General features: G+C 37.3%; 1 protein-coding gene across 2 annotated transcripts in view; it reads left to right on the forward strand.

The window, feature by feature from the left end:
* LOC150088854 (piwi-like protein 1) overlaps positions 1 to 23103 on the forward strand; it is a 178291-nt gene that overhangs the window by 149452 nt on the left and 5736 nt on the right. For both annotated transcript variants that reach the window (XM_090370941.1, XM_090370942.1), the window contains 4 exons: positions 4980 to 5163; positions 8878 to 9031; positions 12476 to 12604; positions 18611 to 18758. In XM_090370941.1, the coding sequence (XP_090227067.1) occupies positions 4980 to 5163; positions 8878 to 9031; positions 12476 to 12604; positions 18611 to 18758 (615 nt within the window). The remainder of the gene's footprint in view (positions 1 to 4979; positions 5164 to 8877; positions 9032 to 12475; positions 12605 to 18610; positions 18759 to 23103) is intronic.

Raw genomic sequence — 23103 nt, forward strand, 5'->3', positions numbered from 1 at the left:
CTATCAACTTCCACAATAAAAGATGGAAGTCTGTTCCACCTAACAACTACCTGCTGGCTAAAGGTAAATTTCCACACATCTATCCTACAACTGTCATTCCTCAATTTGAATTTATGCCCTCTCAGGTGATTTATTTTGAGCAAGAGGAAGAATCCCATCAGTATTAAGCATGCTCAAACCATTCAAGGCTTCATACACCTTGCAGGTGCCTAGTCTCCAAACACTGTAATTTGCAAAACTTAAGCCTTTCTTCGTAAGAGCAACCCTTTGTTCCATTCACTAATCTTGTTGTCCTTCTGTATACAGTACTCAAGGTGACCTGACCATTGCCTTATACAAGAGGATATCCCTGCTAGAAAAATTCCTGTATATCATTGACAAGACACCATGAGCTACTCTTGCAAACCATCTGCACTGCTCAGAAAACTTCATATCTGCCTGCCAATATCTCAAACCCACAATCACACGCCTTTAATTGACTCTGCTATCACTATTATAAGACTTAAAACCAGTCACAAAATTCTTCAATATGAAGCCCTCATTATCAAATGGTTTCGACACAATACTAGTCTCAACATCCTAAATGCAAAACTTCCCTTTCACCTTTCCTCGGCTTGTAATCTCTCACATCTGAGATTCCCACGTGTTCCAAAGAGCATCACGAGAGTATAGAACATTCCTTAAAATACAGCACTCGTTACTTAACACCGCCAACTGAAGATGTTATAACTTAACGAAAGTCTGTCGTCACGACTATTGGCATTATCAATTCCTTTGTTCCAGATACTTTATGACAACCAGGGACGCAGTAGTGCACTTTGCTTCCTTGCGCTTATTTTAAAATTCCGTTAAATTAAATCTCATCTCACCTTAATGTATTAACTTAACCATTCCACCTTATATTTCACCATCATTCTTTTCATAAAACTATTGCAGATTATATTCAAGGTGAAGTACCACACTTTAAGCATTTTGCTATTTTTATATTTAGTCTATTATCACGGTACTATAAGAATTCTATAACTTTATACTTGAGTCACTGGTTAAAGATGCATTGCAGGATCATCTAGACAAGACTGCAGCAATAATTCAGACACAGCATGGGTTTGTTTAGGGAAAGTCTTGTGTGACAAATTTGATAGGATATTATGATGTGGTTACAAAGGAACTCTATGCAAAAAATAATTGTGATATCATATATTTGGATTTCAGGTAAACTTTTGACACTGTTGCACATGGAAGACTATTGTACAAATTGGAGCAGAATGGTATTAAGGGTAAGTTGCGACAATGGATAAAAGGATAGTTGAGTGAGAGAAGACAGAGGGTGGTAATTAATGGGTGCTGCTCTTCGTGGACTAATGTTATTAGTGGAGTCCCACAGGGTTCAGTGTTGGGTCCTCTGTTGTTTTGTATATTTAACAATGACATTGATGAAGGAATATCAGGCTTAGTGTTGAAGTTTGCAGATGATACAAAGGTTGGCAGGGTTGTTAATAACAGTAATGGCAGTGTGCTACTGCAACAGGATCTAGAAAATTTGGGCAGATGGGCTAAGAAGTGGCAACTGAAGTTTAACCTTGACAAATGCAAAGTACTGCATATGGGTAGAAGTAACCCCAGAGAAATGTACCAACTGTGTGGTACTACGTTTAAGGTGGTAGAAAATGAAAAAGACCTGGGAGTAATTGTGCAGTCAGATATGAAGTTTTCTGAACAATGCAGACAGGCTGCCAGGGCAGGTCATGGGGTTTTGTCAATGATATATAGGAATTTTGCTAGCAAGGAAAAGGAGGTGATTGTCCCTCTGTATAAGGCAATGGTCAGGCCACGCCTTGAGTACTGTGTACAGGTCTGAAGGCCTCATTTTAGGAAGGATGTAGATTTGCTTGAGCGTGTACAGAGAAGGCCAACAAGATTGGTGAGGGGAATGAAGGGATCCTTTTACCAAGAGAGGCTTAAGTTCTGCAAATTGCAGTGGCTGGAGACTAGGCACCTGTGCTGTGATTTGATTGAGGTGTATAAGGCCTTGAATGGGTTGTGAGCATGCTGAATTCTGATGGGATCCTTCCACTTGTTCAGATTACAAACTTAAGGGGACATAAATTCAAATTAAGAAAAGATAGATGTGTGGAAATTTGCTTGTAGCCAGCGGGTGGTTAATTGCTGGAACAAACTTCCATCTGTCGTTGTGGAGGTTGATAGGTTGAATAAATTTAGGGAGGAACTGGACAGACATTTGGAGGCAATGGTGTGATTTATTTATTTATTTATTTATTTATTTATTTTTTTTTTTTGGCTGATGCTGCATAAGCTCATACACTTGCTTTCTTGCATCACATGCCACTACTACTACTATCACCCCCAGGTCCTTTTCATTCTCTACCACTGCCAGTGTAGTACCACAGAGTTATACATTATTCTGGGGTTACTGCTTCCCATATGTAGTATTTTACATTTGTCAATGTTAAACTTCATTTGCCACCTCTCAGCCCATCTGCTCAACTTTTCTAGATCCAGTTGCAGCAGCGTACTGTCATTTGTGTCATTAACAACCCTGCCAGCCTTCGTATCATCTGCACACTTGGACATTAAGCCTGATATACCATCATCAATATCATTTATAAATGCAGAAAACAACAAAGGACCCAACACTGAACTCTGAGAGACTCCACTAATAACATTAGTCCACGAAGAGTATTGTCCATTGATTACCACTCTGTCTTCTCCCACTCAACCATCCCTTTATCCATAGCAGCAATTTGCCTCCAATGCCACCCTGCTCTAATATGTGCAGCAGTCTTCCATGTGCAACAGTATCAAAAGCCTTTCTAAGATCCAAATATATGATATCACAGTTATATCCTGCATCCAGTAGCTTTGTGACCACATCATGGTATCCAATCAAATTGGTCAGACAAGACTTCCCCTTAACAAACGAATGCTGTGTCCAAACTATAACTGAAATCTTGTCTATATGATTCTGCAGTGCTTTTTTTAACCAGTGCCTCCATTAATTTCCCTGGAACAGAAGTTAAACTAACAGGTCTATAATTACTTGTGTTGACCTTTTATCTTCCTTTGTGAACTGGGGTTACATTTGCACACTCCAGTTCATGGGTACCTCCTCTGAGTCCAAGGAAGTGCTCATGATTATGGCTAAGGGTTTGCTTACTTCCTCTGCTGTCTCCTTTAATATAACTGGATAGATCTCATCCACCCCAGGTGCCTTTCTTATGTTTATCTTCAACAATTTCTCCTCCACTTTCCTCTCAGTTATTACAGAATCATCTCACTCACTGCCAGAGTTTAGTTCACCTCTGCAGGCATTCCCCTCCCTGAATAACTCGTGTGAATGTAGATGCAAAATACTCTAGTTTGTTAGCCACCTGAGCAGGATCATCAACAATTGAACCATCGATATCCAGTGGACCAATCTGATTCATTCCCTTCCTTCTAGAGTTTACATATGTAAAGAACTCTTTGCTGTTTTTCTTTGCATCCTTTGCCAAAGATTTCTCATAATCTGCCTTTGCCTGCCTAACCTCCTTTGTGACTTTGTTACAGACCAGCTTATATCTATCGTAGGCTTCCATGTCACCCAGTAATTTGTGTATCCCATGCATTTTTCTTCTCTGCCATATGTCTCATTAATTCATCTGACATCCATTTAGGCCTAAACCTTGAACAGTATTTCTTAGTTGGTTTGTAAAGCTTAGTAGCTTCCAAGATAAATTCTTTGAATGCTTCCCATTTTGAATTTGCTGTTGGTAACATCATCAGTTGGTCCCACTGTATAGAATTTAAATACTGTCTCAGACCATCGTAGTCGCCTTTACGAAAGCAAAAACCCTCCCCTTTATCCCTGATGGTAGTTACCTCTTTGAGTAAATCCCACTTCAGCACACTGTGATCACTGCCATCTAGTGGTTCCTTTATCTGCAGATTCTTAATGCATGAGAACCACTACTGATACTCAGATTAAGAGTATTACTCCCTCTAGTTGCCTCTCGAACATGCTGATGTAGAAATCAATCATCCAATAAATCCACAAAAGCCTTGCTTGCTTGCGTGCAACCCACAAATTCCAGTCTATATCCGGGAAATTAAATTCCCCCATTATAAGACTCTCTGATTTACTGGCCCACTCTATTTCCCTGTACAGTTTTTTATTATATTCATCATAGTCATTAGTCCTATAACACACTTCTACTCTAAATTTTGATTTCTCAGTGCTTATGTCACACCAAACTGACTCGACACTGCACTGTCCAGTGATGTCGACTGGCTGCATTTCCTTGGATTTTGTTTCTTAACTAATAGCATAACCCCTTCTCCCTTCCTATCCTGTCTATCTTTTCTGTATACATTGTACTCTCCAAATTCCAGTTCTGCATTCCTTATATCTGTGTGGCACCACGTCACTGATATCCCAACAGTATCTACCTTTGATGTTTTGACCAATGCCTCAAATTTATCAAATTTATTTACCAAACTCCTAGCATTGGTGTACACGCCAGTAAACATGGACCTGCTCCTATATTTAGCTACCCTAACACAACCCACGTGTTTCCTCATAAAGCAATGACTCCCAACAGTCTCTGAAATCCCCTGCATCTTGTTTTCCAGGCTGCTGGTCATTCCAATAGAAGCAGTGCAATAGTCACGTTCACTTCTGCTAGCAGCTACTGTTAATCTATTAGTCTGTGTATCCTCCCCAAGCTAGTAGTTTTCCGACCCACATAACACTGCTTTGTTGATATTCAGAATGAATACCAACAAATTAATCTGTCAAAATTATGGAAGATGACCAATTTTATTAATAGATTGCATAATAGAATTTTATTTTATTTTTTTGCAGTTGTTTTTTGTCTTCTATAATTTTCATAATTAATATATTGAAAATGATTATTTTGTATGCATGTATCACATCTGTGTTTAAATATATTAATTATTTAATTTTCCCCCCTTCTTTGCAGTTAAAGTACCATTTTATGGTTGTAGGATTTGATGCCTATCATGATTCCAGTCAAAAGGGATATTCTGCTGGTGGCTTTGTTTCAAGCCTTAATAACGAATTGACAAAATGGTATTCGCAAGTATCATTTCACAAAACTGTTGTCGCACAAGAGTTGTCTGATCATTTGCAGGTGCACATGTCACGTAAGTGTTATTTTAATATTATGTGAATCAAAATTACATAACCTTTTCATTAATAATGCTGAGTGAGCCAAAAGTTGCATGATCTGCATGGAATATAGAAACTAAAACTCTATTTCAAGCTTTTATACTCCACTTTTCATCATCCTGGTGGTGATTAGTTCCCCCACCCCACCCCATTAGATGGATCACTTTGTGTATAATCCTGAATGCAGCATTCTAGTTTATTAATGTTATAGGTTCGTCTTTAATTAGCATGACTTTAGAAGAAGAAACTTATCTCTTGACTGCTTGGTTAAAGAATGAAGAGTGAGAAATGAAATTTAAGTTACATGGAAGGAAAAAAAAATGAACTCTGAATTACCTGGAAAAAAGTGCCCTTTCCTCCAATAGTTTGTCAAAACTTGAAACAATAAAACTGTTAAGAAACATGCACAAACCAAGAGTCCTAACTCCAAATTTGCTACTCATTGGTTGGTTTGATGTGCATGTCTGAAGGGCATCTGTACAATTCATGTATAACACATGTTTACACTACACAAATTCGATCATACACTATTTATAAATAGGGGAATGATGTCGCACATAACACGAACATAATTCGCTTATGCACGATTCGCCTTTGTGTTTACAAGAAATGGTAGCAGAACGCGGCGGAATCACCCCAACTTAACAGAACACAGTAGGAATGAAGAGAAGATTCTGAAAATTTGTTTTTATGTTTTCGGAGAAGGGAAACATATGTCACATAATAACGTAAAAACCCACAGAATTCCACCTATCAGTATTATCGCAAATGTACAGTAATTAGATCGACTTTTACTACCCATTTATAACAGACTCTACTAGCAGGAACCCCAACAAACAGGAAACTGCAAATTGTTTTATGGTAGTGACCTCCAGAAATGTGCTAAGCATGTAATATGTGAGAATAGTGATTCCACCTTTACTGCATTGTTTATTCAATTGCTACTTGTTCGCTGTGCATTTATGTATATCAAGCTTGCCTCCTCATTTTTATTCTTTTTATACTTGTGCTCATTTTCTCAAAAAATGAGTAAAATACTTGGAAAAAAGTGTGAAAAGGAAGCGTTCTGGTGAAAATACTTCAGAAAGAAAAAGAAAAGCAATATCGATAGAAGAAAAATATGAAATTGTGAAACGCTTTGAGTGGAATGAAAGAACATGCGATATCGTACGTGCTACAGGCCTAAATGAGGGAACGCTGAGAATAGTTAGAAAGAATGCAGAAAAAATAAAGCAACTTTCATAGCAGGAACAACACAAAGTGTAACAAAATCAATTAGATCAAGACAAAGAATTGGAAGAGATGGAACGTCTTTTATCTGTTTGGATAGATCAAACAAAGAAGAGATCAGGAACAAGTTTGCTTACAATAAAAGCAATGGCATTGGTAATATTTGAAGACCTCATGAATAAAGCTGGAAACCCTCAAGAAGGCCTCCCTTTACTGCCAGTAGTGGCTGGTTCAATAATTCCAGGAAACCTCACGCTTTCCATAATGTGAAATTATCAGGTGAAGCTGCCAGTCCAGATGAAGCAGCAGCAATGGCATTTCCGCCAATACTGAAAAAACTAATTGAGGAAGAGAGCTATAGACTGACCAAATTTTTAACTTTGATGGAAACAGACTGTATTGGGAAAAAATGCCATCATGAACATATATCTTAAGATAGGAAGCATGCGCTCTAGGCTTCAAGGCTGCTAAGGATAGATTGACCATTACGTTAGGAGCAAATGCAAGTGGAACTTGAAACTGAAGCCTGTTGTTGTTTATCATGCAGCGAATCCACAAGCATTACTACCCTGCGTGTTTACTTTAGGAACAGCAGAAGAGGGTGGATGACAGGGCAGATCTTCACTGACCTTCTACTAGAAGTGTTTGAGGATGTGTTTCAAAGCTACTGCAAAAAGAAAAATTTGGATTTTAAGATTTTATTTATTTTGGACAATGCATCAAGGTCACCCTCCAACCCTTGCTGAACTGTCACCAAATATCGAAATTCTGTTTTTACTACCTAACACAACATCTCTTATCCAGCCACTTGACCAAGGAGTAATTGGTGCTTTTAAGCACTATTACACAAGATGCACATTTAAGATGCTGATATCAGAAACAGAAGGCAAAAATGCACCAACAGTTAAGACTCCTGTAAGCAATTCAACATAAAGAATGCAATTTACATAATTGTGGATGCTTGGAACGAAGTGACAAAAGAATACTTACATGGTGTTTGGTGGCCTCTTTTACCAGATTTTATTAATGATTTTAAAGGCTTTGATCCTGTAAATGAGCTTCCTAAATTAAAAGCACATGTGTTTCCCTTGCAAAGCAGGTTGGCTTTGAGGAATTGGAGGAAGAAGATTTAGAAGAGTTGCTTCAGTCTCATGAAGAAGAACTTTCAACTGAAGAACTGCAACACTTGTGCTGAAGGGCAGGTGGAAGATGCGAAGTTGAATGCCTGAACGCTATCATAAAACAGCTTCAGAGTTATCTTCAGTTTTAAATTCATTTGAGAAAAGAATGCAATGGCTAGAAGATAACGATTATAATGTACAAAGAAGCAGAAGAGCACTTAATATTATTCGATCTGCTTTGGAGCCATATAAGCAGCTGCTTTGTGAAAGAAGGAAGATTGCCAAACAACAGAAACTGTCTTTTTTATGAAAACACCCAAGAAAGAGACAGAAAATGAGCCACAGCCCTGTAGTTCTGGCGTGACCACATTTGATCCAAAGTCCTCATTGGCATCTCCTCCACCTCCCAGCTCCGATAATGATGACGACCTGCCACCACTTTCCCCATAATTCCTGTGCTTCAACCCTTTCTCAAGCCCTTTCCCTCAAGCTGTCTTCATTTATATTTAAGGTAAGAATCTAAATTTAAATGATTAAACTATTAATTTTACATTTTTCAACTGTGTAAGTGTTTTATTATGATTATTTATTGTGTTTAGTAATGTTTTGGTTACAAATGTGTGTCCAATCTTGGGTGGTCGGCACATAACCCTATTTTTCCCATAGGGCCTGTTGTTTATATTGCACGAGAGTTTCTAGGAACACAACTATCGTGTTATATGAGGACTGACTGTATTAAGAAGAGTTTCTTAGTTCCCATGATGCATGGCATGAGCCAATTTTTAATGTAGTTTAAATGCTATATTTAAAGAAATCCGGCTTAAGCCAGAATGCTTTGTGATTGTCAGATTTTTTGCTTTTTAAAAGATGGAAGGTGTGAATTCTGGGAGGTGATATTGACAAGGTTGATGGTTGAATGAAGTCTGAGGGTTTAGTTATGCTCAGGAAAACCCAATAGGTCCAGAGTACAGGTTAAAAACTGGAACCAGAAGATTAGTACTTCACTGTCACAAGGCAAATATTCACACAGTTTTGCAAGAATCAAGCAGTTGACTGGCAATGATATATGCAATTTTCTCTATATTGAGATGCATACGGTAATCATCTCTGATTTCCAGTGTCCATTATTGATTGCACCTATGTGTGCTGCCTAGTTGTTATTGTATTACTCTGTTTGCGTGCTTGCTGCTGCTTTTTTTCTTTTTTTTTTTTTTTTTTTTTTTTTTTGTGGAGGCGAGATGGGGGAGATAAGTATTCTCTGCACTTCTCGTTTCACTTACTTTGCGATGAGAAAAACTGTTTAATTGTATTTTTCATGTTAGAGTTTTTATTTTGCAGAGGCACTCAAAAGGTACCATGCCGAAAATGGTGCAGTTCCTGAATTGGTAGTATTCTACAGGGATGGAGTTGGTGATGGACAAGTGCCACATGTTAATGATTACGAACTTCCACAGATTATGGCAGCTTTTAAGAACATGCAGGGCGATTATGAGTAAGTTTCTCTTCCCTTCCCTCAAAGAAAAAATATAAATTACATGATTGCATATGCTTATTTATTATTATTGTTCAGACTGTAGCATATCAGCTATTTTTGCATAAATATAAGTTAATTAACAGCTGTATTCTGAATATTGAATAATCCAGTAGTTTGGTGTAATGTGGATATAATTCCACCACATACAAGTCTTTGGTGAAATTCTGCCGAAGTCTGATTGTATAGTGCAGTTGCACTGCTGTGTTCATTTGTAGGACTTCTGTTTTCAAGGTACTCCACCAACATGGTCCTTTGTGTACCACAACTATCGATATCACAGACTCCTCACTCAATGTTACTTGTATCCATCAAGCTGGAGGCTGCTTGGACACAGTTATTTTCTGTCTTGTTTAGATCCTCTTGGGACATCTATTGATATTTTGCTAGATAGGTTTTTTTTTTTTTTTCTTTTCTTTTGTTAGTTGTTGGCGCATCGGCTTCTGTGGCCATAATGTGACTCCCAAGGTTTTCACTACTGTGATCCAATCCCGAGGCGGGATTCGAACCCGCGACCTTTAGGTTGCCAGGCAGGCACTTTACCCACCCAGCTAGCCTGGTTGGCTGCTAGATAGTGATTAATGACTGAAATAAGATCCTTTTTTGAACTTCGCAAGCGCAGGTGGCGCCTCCATAGACAGGTGGGCAGGAGCAGCAGTGTGTAGCACGCTTCTTGATTAGACCGGGGTTCGAGCCCGTGACCACCAAATACGGAGGATGCGGAAAGGTCAGGGAATGACCACCGCATATCCCCGGAGCAATATGGCCTTAGTTGCTAATGCTCCTAAAAACCAAATAACAAGAACAAGCACAGGTCTTCCTGTGAGGATAATGCTTGCAAGTTCCTAGTTCCTGTTTATTTAATTATCTATTATAAAAGTGGTGGTCATTTTTTAGTGGATGTGAACTTGTGAGATTATGTGCTTTGTGCTGCTGTCTTTTCTTATGTTATTATATTTTGAATTGAATATTAGGCTTGATACATCGGAGAAGAATCAGCTCTCCAAGTTTGGCCTTAACTACAACAGGTAACTTGCTGTGTTTGTTGCATAATTTTTTCCGGTGTATTTGTTTTTCAAGGTCATTTCATCTCTACACTTCAGTTAGTGTGCCCTTTAATGTATGAATATTTTGGAGGCTAAAAGGCTTAGTCTATTCTCATTGCATTTATTAGCTATTGAAAACAATGACCTTTAGCGGGGACAAATTCTTGATGACAAATAAGAACTGTGGGCTGTTTATTGCAGAATATCTTGCCTGTGTTACTGAACCGAGCCTGAATCTCAAAGGCTGTGTGAAAATTCACATTATTGTAGAGCAGCAAGCTGCATGGCCACAATCATTATCACCTGCCATAAATTGTTTTACTGTTTCATTTTAGCAGTGGCAATTGACTGGAGCTCCACGAATCAACAAGAATATCAGAAGCAGCCTTTGTCAATCAAAAAATAACTCTTGTAATGCAGCGAGTCTTCATATGGAACAGGACTGACTTTGTTTCTGATAACTTTTGTTAATGGAAACAAAGTTGGTTCTGCTATATGATGCGGACAGCACCAATACTTATGTTGTCTTTCTAGTCATCTCTCACATAGTTACACAATGACTGTCCTACCTTAGACCTTGATATGATAGATTCTGAGTAGACCACCATGTGAACTTCTTTCGCCATTGGAAAACTATAGCACATTTCAGTTGTTCCATGCTGTACATGTCTGCAAAATAATAAATGCTGACTGGTTGTTCGTCCTCTAACTCTCAAAAAATTGCATCACGGCATGTTTGGGAACATTTGGATATATCTAGGTTGTTCACAGCTTGAAGATTAGTCACTGTTTCCCAATTTGCATTGAGTATCTGATACCAATCCTTAAACACCAGTCTTAGACGGTGTCGTTATCTGTTCCATGGCACAGTCATTTCGCTTTCATTTGAATGACTTACATATATAAGGGTTATTCCCGAAGCAATACACAAAAGGAGTTAATTTAAAATGAATTTATTTTATAACAATTTTTATTAAAATCCTTCAGTGTATGCTCTTTCGTGCTTCATGACTGCTTCCCGGTGTTTGGGTAATTTTTGAATGTCATTTAAGTTGTCTGATGCATTGGGTTGTGGTTGCACTCAATGCTTCCTTAAGACAGAAATGTTTATCCACTTGACAGTTCCTTGAGCTTAGAGAACAGATCATAATTGCAAGAACTTGTATCAGGACTAAGGAAGTGAGGTAGTGCTTCCCACTTGTAATCAGTGAAAACAAGCTATGCAGACTGTAAGGCTTTATGCATATCATAGAGTATGTGCACACTAGCTTCCAACATCTTTGGATGTCTTAGATGAATTTTTGGGTGTAATTTCTGACAAAGAAATGTTTCATAGTAATCTTCAGTTACTGATCTTCCAAGTTGTGTGTGATCAATGGTTTAAAAATTGTTTGAAATAATGCCCTCACTGTGTAGGCCATGATTACCATTTGTTTCACCTCTGATTATTGCCGCTGACATTTAGGGATGTGTGGTGAAGATGGATGCATCAGCTGAGCTGGTTGTGACTTTAGGTTTTAAAATCACATGCCCATGTCTTATCATTGGCAACAATGTGTTTTAAAAATTCCTTACCTTTTTTGGTAACATGTAACTGCATTGCATTCTCTATACACTTTGCATGTTATTTCTCTGATAGAAAATGTGGGATCCATCGGACAGCAACCTTTCATTTTGTAACACTTCAGTTAAAATTTGGCGAACAGATTATTCTAGATTCATTATCTATTTTTCACAGGTCATACGTTTGGTTTCCTCCAAAATGGTGGTAATGATTACTAATGTCCAGAGATGTTCTCTATCTACCTGAGCATTGCTTGCATTCAATTCCGGTCTGACCTTGATGAAACATTCAAGACTAATGTGAACTCGTATGATCTATTACTGACTTGCCATACACTTCCTGGAACAATCCATAAATTTGTGTTGGCATTCAACCATGTAAAATTTCAATTTTGATAAAAAAGATCTATGATTTGAAATTAATCTGACCTGAAGCAATACCACCATCCATTTTTTTAAAGTCTCTACACAAATATTCAACGGAGAAACTCTGTTTCAAGCACACTAATGTTCAGGGTAAACTTCAAATTATTATCCTGATAAATATGCACAGGCATGTGGAGTGAGAAGCACATGCACAGTGTGCATTACTTTGGGAACAGCCCTCATAGAATTATTGTTTTTGCCAAATAAAAATGATAATCTCTAGTGACATCTGTCATTGGAGATCATTTATTATCTTTAAGCTTTAATGGTGAACCATTGTAGAAATGCCACAATTGTGGTTTAGTATGTGTAGATATAGCTTGTTCTATATTATGAGAAACATTATTTTAAACCATTTTATTTATTTCAGACCAAAATTTTTGTTTATAATTGTGAATAAAAGGATAACTACTCGGTTCTTTAAAAGTGTTGATGGTAGAAGGTATGCAAATCCCCTTCCCGGGACTCTGATTGATAATACAGTAACAAAGCCAGACAGGTGAGTAATTTTGATTTGTTAAATTAGTATATTACTATAAACAAAATATGCTTGTTTAGAGTTGTCTCATTTGAAATTCATAAATCATGTTTTTGCCGAGTTAACACTTTTATTTGCCCAAATAATAAAAAATAAATAAATAAAATAATTTGGCCAAATAATAATACAGAACAGTAAAAACAAGGCTGAAAAAGTGTAAGCAAGAAAATGGGAGAGGGGGATATTACTGTACATCATGGCCTTCAACAGTTGATTTTGGGTGTTTTTAGTCTAGGTAAGAAACTGCATAGGATGTATTTGCCTCCAGAGAGCAAGTTGATGACAGCAGCAACAAATCTAGAAGTAAGAAGAAGAAGAATGCGATTGGTCCCTACCAGATGTCTGTGGGAGCTGTATATTCTCAGCAGTTACTGCTTCCTGGGGCTGTAGAGAGCTCGGCAGGTATGATTTCCATGTGGCACAAGAGAAAGCTGTGGACAGAGGCTGGCTGCTAGCTATCTGGAAAGTTTGTCTTAAATTCTTTGGGATCTCCTGGTGCCAGAAGAAGTATCTGGAGGTCGGGGGAGGTCTATGGTATCTCCTGAGATGGCATCTGAGGCCAGAAAACAGAAATTTAAGCAAGGGAGGACCGCAAGTCTTCCAATGTTTCTTTTGATGTCTGGGCTATGTCTGATGATCTACACTTCTAGAGACTCTGGAAATGGACCTTTCATACTTCCTAACACATTACCTGTGTGGGAAAGCTTGTCTTGTATGTGCTATGTCATAATAATAATAATAATAATAATAAATATAAAATTTAAAAAAATGACAAAATAATAAAATTGCTGGTGGCTTTTGGCAAGTGTATTTTGCCTTTGTCAGACTATATACAGTGAAACTTCCCTTTAACGGACATGGGGAACGAAAATGTGTCCGTTAGAGAGGTGTCCGCTAACAAGAAGTCTGAGGGAGAAAAAAAAAAAAAAAGAAAGAAAGAAAAATCGTTAAACGTTTAATATAAAATTAAATTAAATTATATACAGATTTTGCACAACAATTGTGCTATGCATATTATGACTTTATCCTAAGAAAATTACATACAGTAATCACTTATTTTCTTCTGCACCTTCTTCCGGCTGATAATTTTGTTTTCAACATTTGTTTGGAGTGAAGAAACCATCGAAAGTCCTTCAGTATCTTCTTCAGCGGCGAAAAACGTTTTTAAACGATTGATTTGTATGGGCGCTTCTATTTTCATCAGTGGTTCGTCGTTAATATGTTCTTCGACAGAATGACCTCCTTCTATTTCTTCATCCTCATGAGGAACTTCTTGAAAAATATCGATGATAATGTCGTTGATATCTAGAGCACCATCTTCTGTAGTGAGGTTTGAGTCTATATCTTTGTAGCCAGGGTCACTTGTAGCGGAAGTATCGTTCGTACATTATCAATAGATGTTGAAGTTCTTGTTCTTCTTGGTGCTCCACATTGCTGTTCACAACTTCAATTTTTGCGTTTGAGAAGCTAGACTTTACAAAACAGTTCACGACAGTTTGTTTTCTAATTGCGTTTACTGAAGAGGAAATACATTGAATCGCATCTAGGATGCTGATTTTCTTTGCAAGGTCACTCGCACATGTTACATCGTTCACGTTTGCAATGAGATGTCTTAAAACACGTTTTCTGTAGTGAAGTTTAAAATTTTTTATTATCCCTTGATCCAAGGGCTGACACTCTGCAGATGTGTTTGGTGGCAGAAAAACGATTTGAATGTTGGACAATTCAATGTGCGGGTGAGATGCAGCATTATCCATGAAAAGAATAATTTTTCTGTTTTGACGAATCATGTTTTGGTTAAAGTGACTTATCCATTCGCTCACGATATCTCGTGTCAACCACGCTTTTTTATTAGACTTCCAGTCAACATCCAAAAGGTTCAACTTTATGCCCTTGAAACAACGAGGATTTTGTGGGTTTCCTATAACAAGAGGTTGTTCAAAGTCTCCCAGCATATTTGTACACAATAGTACAGTCAAGCGTTCCTTAGAAATTTTTCCGCCCTGGCACTTTTCGTTTTTTAGACTCATTGTGTTTTCAGGAAGAGCTTTAAAAAAACAACCCTGTTTCGTCACAGTTGTAAATATCCTTAGCTTCAAAATCACAACATAAATCTTCCAATTTGACGGTCCACTCTGTTACAACCCCAGTATCAACAGATCCACCTCACCACTTACGGTTTTCCAAGAAATTTTATGCCGAGTTTTGAACTTGTCTAGCCATCCCACAGAAGCTTTGAACTCATTTACTCTCATAGATTTTGCAACCTCCAAAGCCTTTTCCCTAATAATAGGCCCATTAATGGGAATTTTTTTTAGCACATGCGCGACAAATTTGAAGTACAACAGTTTTTAGGAATGATTTTGAACCTGATCATTTACGTGTTGCCAAAATTGTTTGTGCAGTTCATTTTTTCCCTTTAGGATGTCGCTTACCTGCGTCTTCCCAATTTTGAATTTTACAGCGAGATTGCGAACACTATTTTTTTGCCGATCATATGCATTAATGAGTTCGACTATCTTTTAATGTTAAATGTTTACGAGAAGACATTGTGCACTTCACACGACACTGAACAAAACTGAAAACTGAAAAGACGAAAGGCCGACCATATTCCCCCCCCCTCCCTGCACACACCGAATTCATCAGAAGTTTTACACGTGCCTTAAAATTCTTGAAATAGGGTTTAGAACCGCGACATAAACCTTGATAAAATTCAGAGAATCGGAAATAGAAAATAAACACATGATTGAGGCAATACGTGGAAGAAACGTTCCTAGGAAAGGGGCCGTAAGCTCGCCCGCTGTCCGTTATGGGGAGATCAAATTAAATGCTAATCTAAACGAAACAGTGCACATTGCCTGTCCGCGTCCGTTACAGAGAATGTCCGCTAGACAGAAGCTGTAAACACGTTAAAACCAATGGAGGTGAGTTGGGGAATTTGAAAATGTCCGTTGTAGAGAGATGTCCGTTAACGAGAGGTGTCCGTTAACGAGAGAAGCCATTTAGGAGAAGTTTCACTGTATTCATTTACTGCTAGTTAATATATTATGTGGCTCCCAAGACTGCATAAGAAAATGAGATTGTCAGCTAGTAATTATTCTGAGAGCATTTTTTTTTTTTTTTTTTACTGGGCTGCTTATATTTTATTTCCATTTTTGCATGCCTTTCCTTATGATCAAAAGATCGTAATTATTACACGTTTCCCAAGGATAAAGACTTACAGATATATTAAGTGTTTTTGTCCACTTTATGACAGGCATTATTAACACAAAAGTATCGCATTGTCTGATTACATAACCAGGAAAATATTCAATATTTGGTGTACTAGTTAGAGATTAATAGTTGTTACTTTTCGTACTCTCTTAGTAGTGTCTTGAGTCTTGTATGTGCTGCTTTTTTTTGTCTGTTTATATTTTTGTTCACTTTCTGTAAGCTGAGTGGGCCTGTGAGGCTGTGCAATATCATTTACATTACTCTGCTGTATTCAGTCAAGTACAGTTTGTCCTGCAATGAAACACTGCTTTTTATTTCAATGCCATCCAGATAGTGAAATTTGAAAAATTTTTCAAAGTTCATCACTTGTCTATGGATATTATAAAAAATTAGATAAATTTAGGTACAGTTTGTGACCACAAACTATAAATCAGCTAACCCCAGGGAATTTTCGTGTAGCAAAAATGTGAAACAAAAACCTTTGGGGAAAAAAAAAGGATGTGAATAATATCATATATAATATTTGTTACATATGCTGAATAGAATAACAAAGTAGAAAGCAGAAAAATGGGGAAAAAAGGAAGTAGTCTAGTGCATACAAAGGAAGCAAATGCTAAACCTATGCAGAACAAGGACAATAAAGTGAAAGTTTTTGGCTTAATTGTAACTTCATTTAATTATTTTCTGATACACAATACTTTTATCCTACTCTATCTACAAGGGGTTTCCGAAAAGTAAGGTAACACATTCTCAATGATGTTTAATAATACGAAGTTGAAATTACACACCAAAAAATAAGTGAACATGCACTTCTCCACAGGGTCTCTGGTTTTATTGATGCACTTCTCCCAACGATGGATCAGTTTATCAATACCAGTACTGAAAAATCTGTGCCACATGCAGTAACCAATGTCACACACTGCCTGACCAACTTCCTCATCTGTGGTGAAATGCTTTCTGAAAGGTGTTTTTTCAGAGGGCCAAAAAATTTGGAAGTCTAAAGATGCTAAGTCTTGGCTGTAGGGGCAGGGGTGTGACAGTTTCCCAACGATTATGGCACAACCACTAATGAGTGGTGTGGGCAGTGTGTGTGTGGAGTTGCATTGTCATGCAACAAAATCATGCTGCTTGTCAGGAGTTCTGGTCATTTTCATTGAATATTGGCCATCAGTTTTCCAATGTTGCACAGTAAAGCTGTGCATTGATTGTTCCTCCCTTTGGCAAGAAATCCACCAACAGAATGCTTTGGTGATCCCAGAACACCATGGCCATGATGTCGATCTTCATTGTCAACACAGCCTGCTTTAAATTCATTGCAACAAAAGCACACCTGCTTCTTTGTCATCACCTTTTTGCCATACACAGCAACCAATTCACGGTGAATGTCACTTGGTGAAGACCCTTTTGCTTGCAGAAAGTGAATAGCTTCACGAACACGTGATTTGGACCACACTCGCACGGTAGCCGCCATTTTTGCAACTGGAATCTGCTGTGAGGTGACAGTACCGCAACACTGCACTGGTGGTCTTTTTGAACATTATTAACGGGTCTATCTGTCCACCGCGTTTCATCTCACTCCCTTTCACCATTATTAAGGGGGGGAAAATGTGTTACCTTACTTCTTGGAAACCCCTCATATTTGTCCCACATATCTGGTTATACCTCATTTTATCACGTTGTTTCACATTTTTTACTCTAGGCATGTACATTGTTTTGTCTTGTCCTGCATACAGTTATGTTGCCACCTTTTCCTCACATGTCTCTACATTTTAAGTTATTTTTTCACATCTCTTAAACTTTACTTGGGTTAAACTAATAAGTTGTTTCCAGAAATTTTTTGTTGTCCATTCCAGTTTAATTTGTCATCTTCATATTGTCAACTATAAAGTTCACAAGCCATTTTCAAAAAAAAAAAAAAAAAAAAAAATCCCTTTAATTCTTGTAAAATTTTTTATTTGGTTCACAAAATTTCATTCTCCTTTTTATGTTTATACTTTTTACCCTTTGGCTTGTGGTTTACATCAGAAATGAAGACAGCTGTTATTTTGCTTGCATTCCTGGTCATGACACCTGACAAGAGGCCGGTTTTGTAAGTTGTGTGGCAACATCCTTATACTGTCAATTTTTATATATATATATATATATATATATAACAAGTGGTAGAGAAAGGCAATGCACTAACGTTACAGTACTCGTAATTATGGAGAACAAAGGGTTAACAGAACAGAAATCGTCATCCCAGTGAACAAAGAAGGGAGCTAAGATAAGAATTACTTAATGCTGTTCATCCTGTGACCTCAGCACCTTCATCTGGGGCCAGTTGCCAAAATCAAAGGAGGAAACAGCAATAAGTAGGTAAATCCTCTGTTTCTGAGGCTTTAACTACTTATTGCTGTTTCCTATATAATAAAAAAATGAAGAATTAAAATTAATAAGCATTGCAATCTACTAGTCAGTCATTAGTATACTTCAGGCATAATAATAATATAAAAAAAAAAACATTCTTTCAAATGTTAAAATCTGGGGCCTCTCAGGCTATCACTCAATTTACAAAATTGGGTGATGCTACTGCCAGTTTAATATAAGTACCATAATAAATTTTAAAGATTCAAATGAAGTTTGTCCATTTTATATACATTACAATGTATAATATAAAATAATATATTTTAATATTGCTATTGTTGGTAATTTGAAATACATTCCATACATTGCCGTTAAACTCATGAGACATTACTTCCCTTCCCATTACTGTAGGTTTGACTTCTTCCTAGTAAGCCAAAGTGTTCGCCAGGGAACAGTAAGTCCAACACAGTATAACGTAATTCGCAATACCGCAACCTTAAAGGATGAACATGTGCAGCGGCTCACATACAAGTTAACACACTTATATTATAATTGGCCGGTAAGTAATTGTAATAAATTGACTTTTTGTATATTATGTGAAGGGCATTTGAAATTTGAGCACACTTTTGCTCTATAAAAAAATAGAATAAAAATAAAAATTAAGGAAGCTTTAACAGTGTGTCCAGCCACTGGCCAGTTTTGAATGTATTCTCCTACTGATTAGACACTTGTTTCATTGTAGTACTTGGTTTCTGTTACATCAGTTTTTGGATGGGTGTGTAGGCATTTGAAGTCATTACCATCAACTTCATCACTTTTGGAACAAGATGATCATTAGTTGGTCTAAACAAAAGATAATTGCAATAAGAATCTAGGAAGTAGAGGAATGCTTCAGGATCTGATGTTTATGTGGGGTACTGTTTCAGAGCATCATATTGCAAGTTACTAATATGGGGCATTGATTGTGATACCACTGAATTCAAGAAAATTCACAAGGGCTAAAATTTTGCCAGTTCTAGAGCACTAGCAAGGTTTAACCCCCTCCTTTCCCATTGATTTTTGAGTCTTCTGTGGTGGTTATTGCAAATGAAATTAATGCATTACTGGACTGCTTGTGTTGTAGAAGGTAATGATATCACTATGTATTAATCACATCAGTGCATTTCAGAAAACCATATCCCCTTCTATCCTGTATTATATCAAGATAAGTGGCACATGGTTGTGTCTGCTTTTGATTGAGCGACAGGTTCCATGACATCCAACATGCACTCACCTTGTTGAATTTCAGGTGGGAGTAGGTGAATTTCACACTGTCAACATAGATATTTACTGCTACAGCAATGTTGTGATGTAATACATCCAAGCCACAGTTAGCCATTTAATGTGGTAAATGTTCAGTTTAGTATTCAATAGAATACACTTGTGCACTTAATATCACTGACATAACTGTTTTTTTTTTTTTTTTTTTGAAATCCTACCCATAAACTTTGCATGATTCACTCTACTGTTATTGCTGATCTTTGAATTGAACTCTCCCCTAATGATAGCATTGTTTCAACATATTAGACACATTATCTAATGATGCCTTGGATTTACCCGTATTCCATTGTACTACAGTGATATCACTGCCATGTGTTTACTAGTAGTTGCCACTACCCCAACCAAATTTTGTGCATTTGGCATTATTTTCTCCTTTTTTAGAAACAAAGTATATATCTCATACAATCCTCACATTTATTTCTTTATTATTAAAAATAACATAGAATCATTCAGGATTAATAGATGGGGGAATTTTTGTGGAAAGTTAATAAAATGGTCACAAATGAAAATGTCTTGTGACTTGATTTTGCCACTTGTTTGGAGAGCTCAGGTTTGAATCTTGTTGGAGACCAGTGAAATTCTTAAAGGACTCTTCAACCTACAGGTTATCCTAGGAACACCTTAACAAAGACTGGTGTAGTATGTTCTGAGATGCTGGTGCTATAAACCAGTGAAGACCAATGAAACAGAGTGATCAGCTGAGGGTTTTGATGAGGAAGAATAAAAAAAGTGAATGTGTACCACTAATATAGGGTACTTTTGTGAATTTAGTGATTTTGTTTTCATCAGAAGTAGAATTTCAGAGGTAAGGGTCTGGCAGCCTCTCCTCCATACTAGAATAGAACTATCTAGACTAGAAATAACAGCATTGCAAGGGTTTCTTGGGATATTTTGTGCAATCTGTTTAGAAAGGTGTGCAGATTTTGTTCTATAACAGTGTGGTTGACCAACCTACATAGTGTGTCTTATGGCACATGCAGCCCTTGGTAGTGGCATAAATCCTGATGTGGGGAGGGGGACATAATAATTGTATAACAAATGGTTGAAACGTTGGAAATGAAGTGGAATTTAAATTGTAAACAATTTAAATTCCACTTTTATTGTCAGAAATCAAGGGTTTCATCATAACTGGAACCTGTAGGTCATATTTGCCGCCCTTGAGCATTAATTTAGTTTAAATAGAGTTGTTAGTGAGCTCATGACATAAATTCTGTAAAGACTAACATTTATTCAACATAGATAACCTATATGAAACTTATCTAATAAACATAAAATTGTTTAATTTTTTATTACAAGTGCTTAGCATAAAATTCCTTTATCTAGTTAGCAAAAACATTTGGTGGTGCAATTATTGATTCTAGTAGCTTCTGGGTCTGTCCCTAGGTGACGTGCAGGAAACGTTTGGCCAGCTTGCTTGTTCTATAGGATAACAAAATTGGCTGGGTTTATAGTGGAACAGTGTGTACAATTCAGGTAAGGTGCCTCCGTAGCCAGGTGGGCAGGAGCAGCAGTGCATAGCACATGCTTCTTGATTAGACCGGGGTTCAAGCCTGTGAGCCACCAAACACGGAGGATGCGGAAAGGTCACCGCATATCCCTGGAGCAATATGGCCTTAGTTGCTAATGCCCCTAAACAACAACAACAACAATTCAGGTAATGCTGTCAGATGAACACAAGGGAAACAGACATGCTTAATTTCTTTGAAACATGGGTTAATTGTTGGCGCAGTGGTTTCTCTGACTGGCAGTTACTATGGTATCCAGGATCGTTATTTCAAAGTTGCATAGCAATAAAAAAAACCAGCAGTAAAGCAGTAGAGGTGGAGGAATTGTCAAATAAGTTCATCAGTTGGACTTTTAGTGTTATTGCACATTCTGTTACTGCAGCCAACCCATATTAGGGACATTTCCCATCTGTACCAGCTAACATATGAAAGGAATTGCAGTTTAGGTTACCTAAACTAGCCTTTCATTAGAGCAGTCTTGCTATGATGAGAATCCTGCTTCACACTTCTGCAATGTATAGGGAGCACCTGGAATATCAGTTCAAGTGCACACTTATAAGACAGTTGATTCCACAATGCTACCTTGACAGTGCAAAGCTGTAGGAGTTGAATTACAAAGTGGGTTGATTCAGCTGTTCAATTAAGCAGAATTTTCATATGGATCAGCATTTATTCTATTATTCAGCTAAATTAGAGAATAGTTGACAGCCAAGCTTAAATTCAAATCAGGAGATCCAGAGCATACTTTAAACACTCTTCATGAGTGAGATTTCTGATAGTAATGGGTTCTATGGAATTTTGAAAATTTGTAAAAATAAACTTTGTACATAAATGCTTTTAAATATTAATTTGTTCTTATTTTAGTTTGAGTGACCAGGATTAGAATGAAATTACTGTCAAAAAATCGATCAGAATTATTAAAATAATAAGGTTTGTAAAAAAAAAAAAAAAAAATCAAAATTTTTTAGAATACAGGATGCACTATCAACTACATCTGGATTTCTTTATTATAGCAGCAGGAGGTTAATGCTGTTATTGCAAATTTTATATTCCACATTTAGGTGTTTTTGCTAACAAACTGAAAAGTATCAAATAATTACTTGAATTCAATGACTGCTCCACTTCCACCTATGTGGTTAATGAGTGCACTACAGGCTTTATCAGCAGTGTCATGCACTAATCATCCAACCCTGTCCCGAATTCAGCAGATAATATACAGCCTCGATGCAAGTGGATTCGATATCTGCTTCTGCTGGATCCCCAGTCACATTGGGATTAGAGGAAATGATTTGGCTGACACTGCAGCCAAATCGGCAGCCCCGACGGATAATCTTGACCTGTTAGTCCCCTATACAGACTACAGGCAAGTGATCCGTAGTAACCTGCAATCTCAGTGGCAAGATTTGTGGCATTGCCTGGTTAGTACAAACAAACTATGTCGAATTAAGCCTGTGATCCATCCTTGGCGGTCCAGCTTACGCAGGGATCGCAAAGAGGAAGTTGTTCTTGCTCAGCTCCGCATAGGACACTGTCATGTTACACACTCTTTTTTGCTGAGGGCTGATGACCCTCCTATGTGCGAGCAGTGCAACACCATTTTATCCATTCAGCATATTTTATGTGACTGTACCAATTTTAGAAATGCTCGTTTTACTGCTTTTAACCATCTGACTGAGCCGTATACACTCAGTCAGATTTTATCCGACAATGACCATGTGTCTGCTGTTTTTAGTTTCCTAAAAACAGTAAATCTTTTTACTCTTATTTAAAAAATCTTATTATTATAAGATTTATTATTGTTACTTGTTGACTGATATTTGTCTTTTACAGTTTATTCTTGTTTTTATACCCTGACTTAGTGACCTAATTCCTTAGGTCACTGAAAATTTTACCTTTTTATGACAAAGTTTTGGCGCATTATAGCCTTAGTTGCTGATGCACCAATAAAAACTCAGCCAACCAACCAACCTATGTGGTTTGATCTGAAATTCCAAGGACTGAAATATTTGAGAAATTATGAAATTCATCAGTTATTTGGTTTGATATCTTTTGAAGTATTATCCTTCACATGTGTACACT

Source organism: Mastigoproctus giganteus, chromosome 3 (assembly GCF_048544385.1).
Source record: "Mastigoproctus giganteus isolate SK-2022 chromosome 3, ASM4854438v1, whole genome shotgun sequence".
NCBI lineage: Eukaryota > Metazoa > Arthropoda > Arachnida > Uropygi > Thelyphonidae > Mastigoproctus > Mastigoproctus giganteus.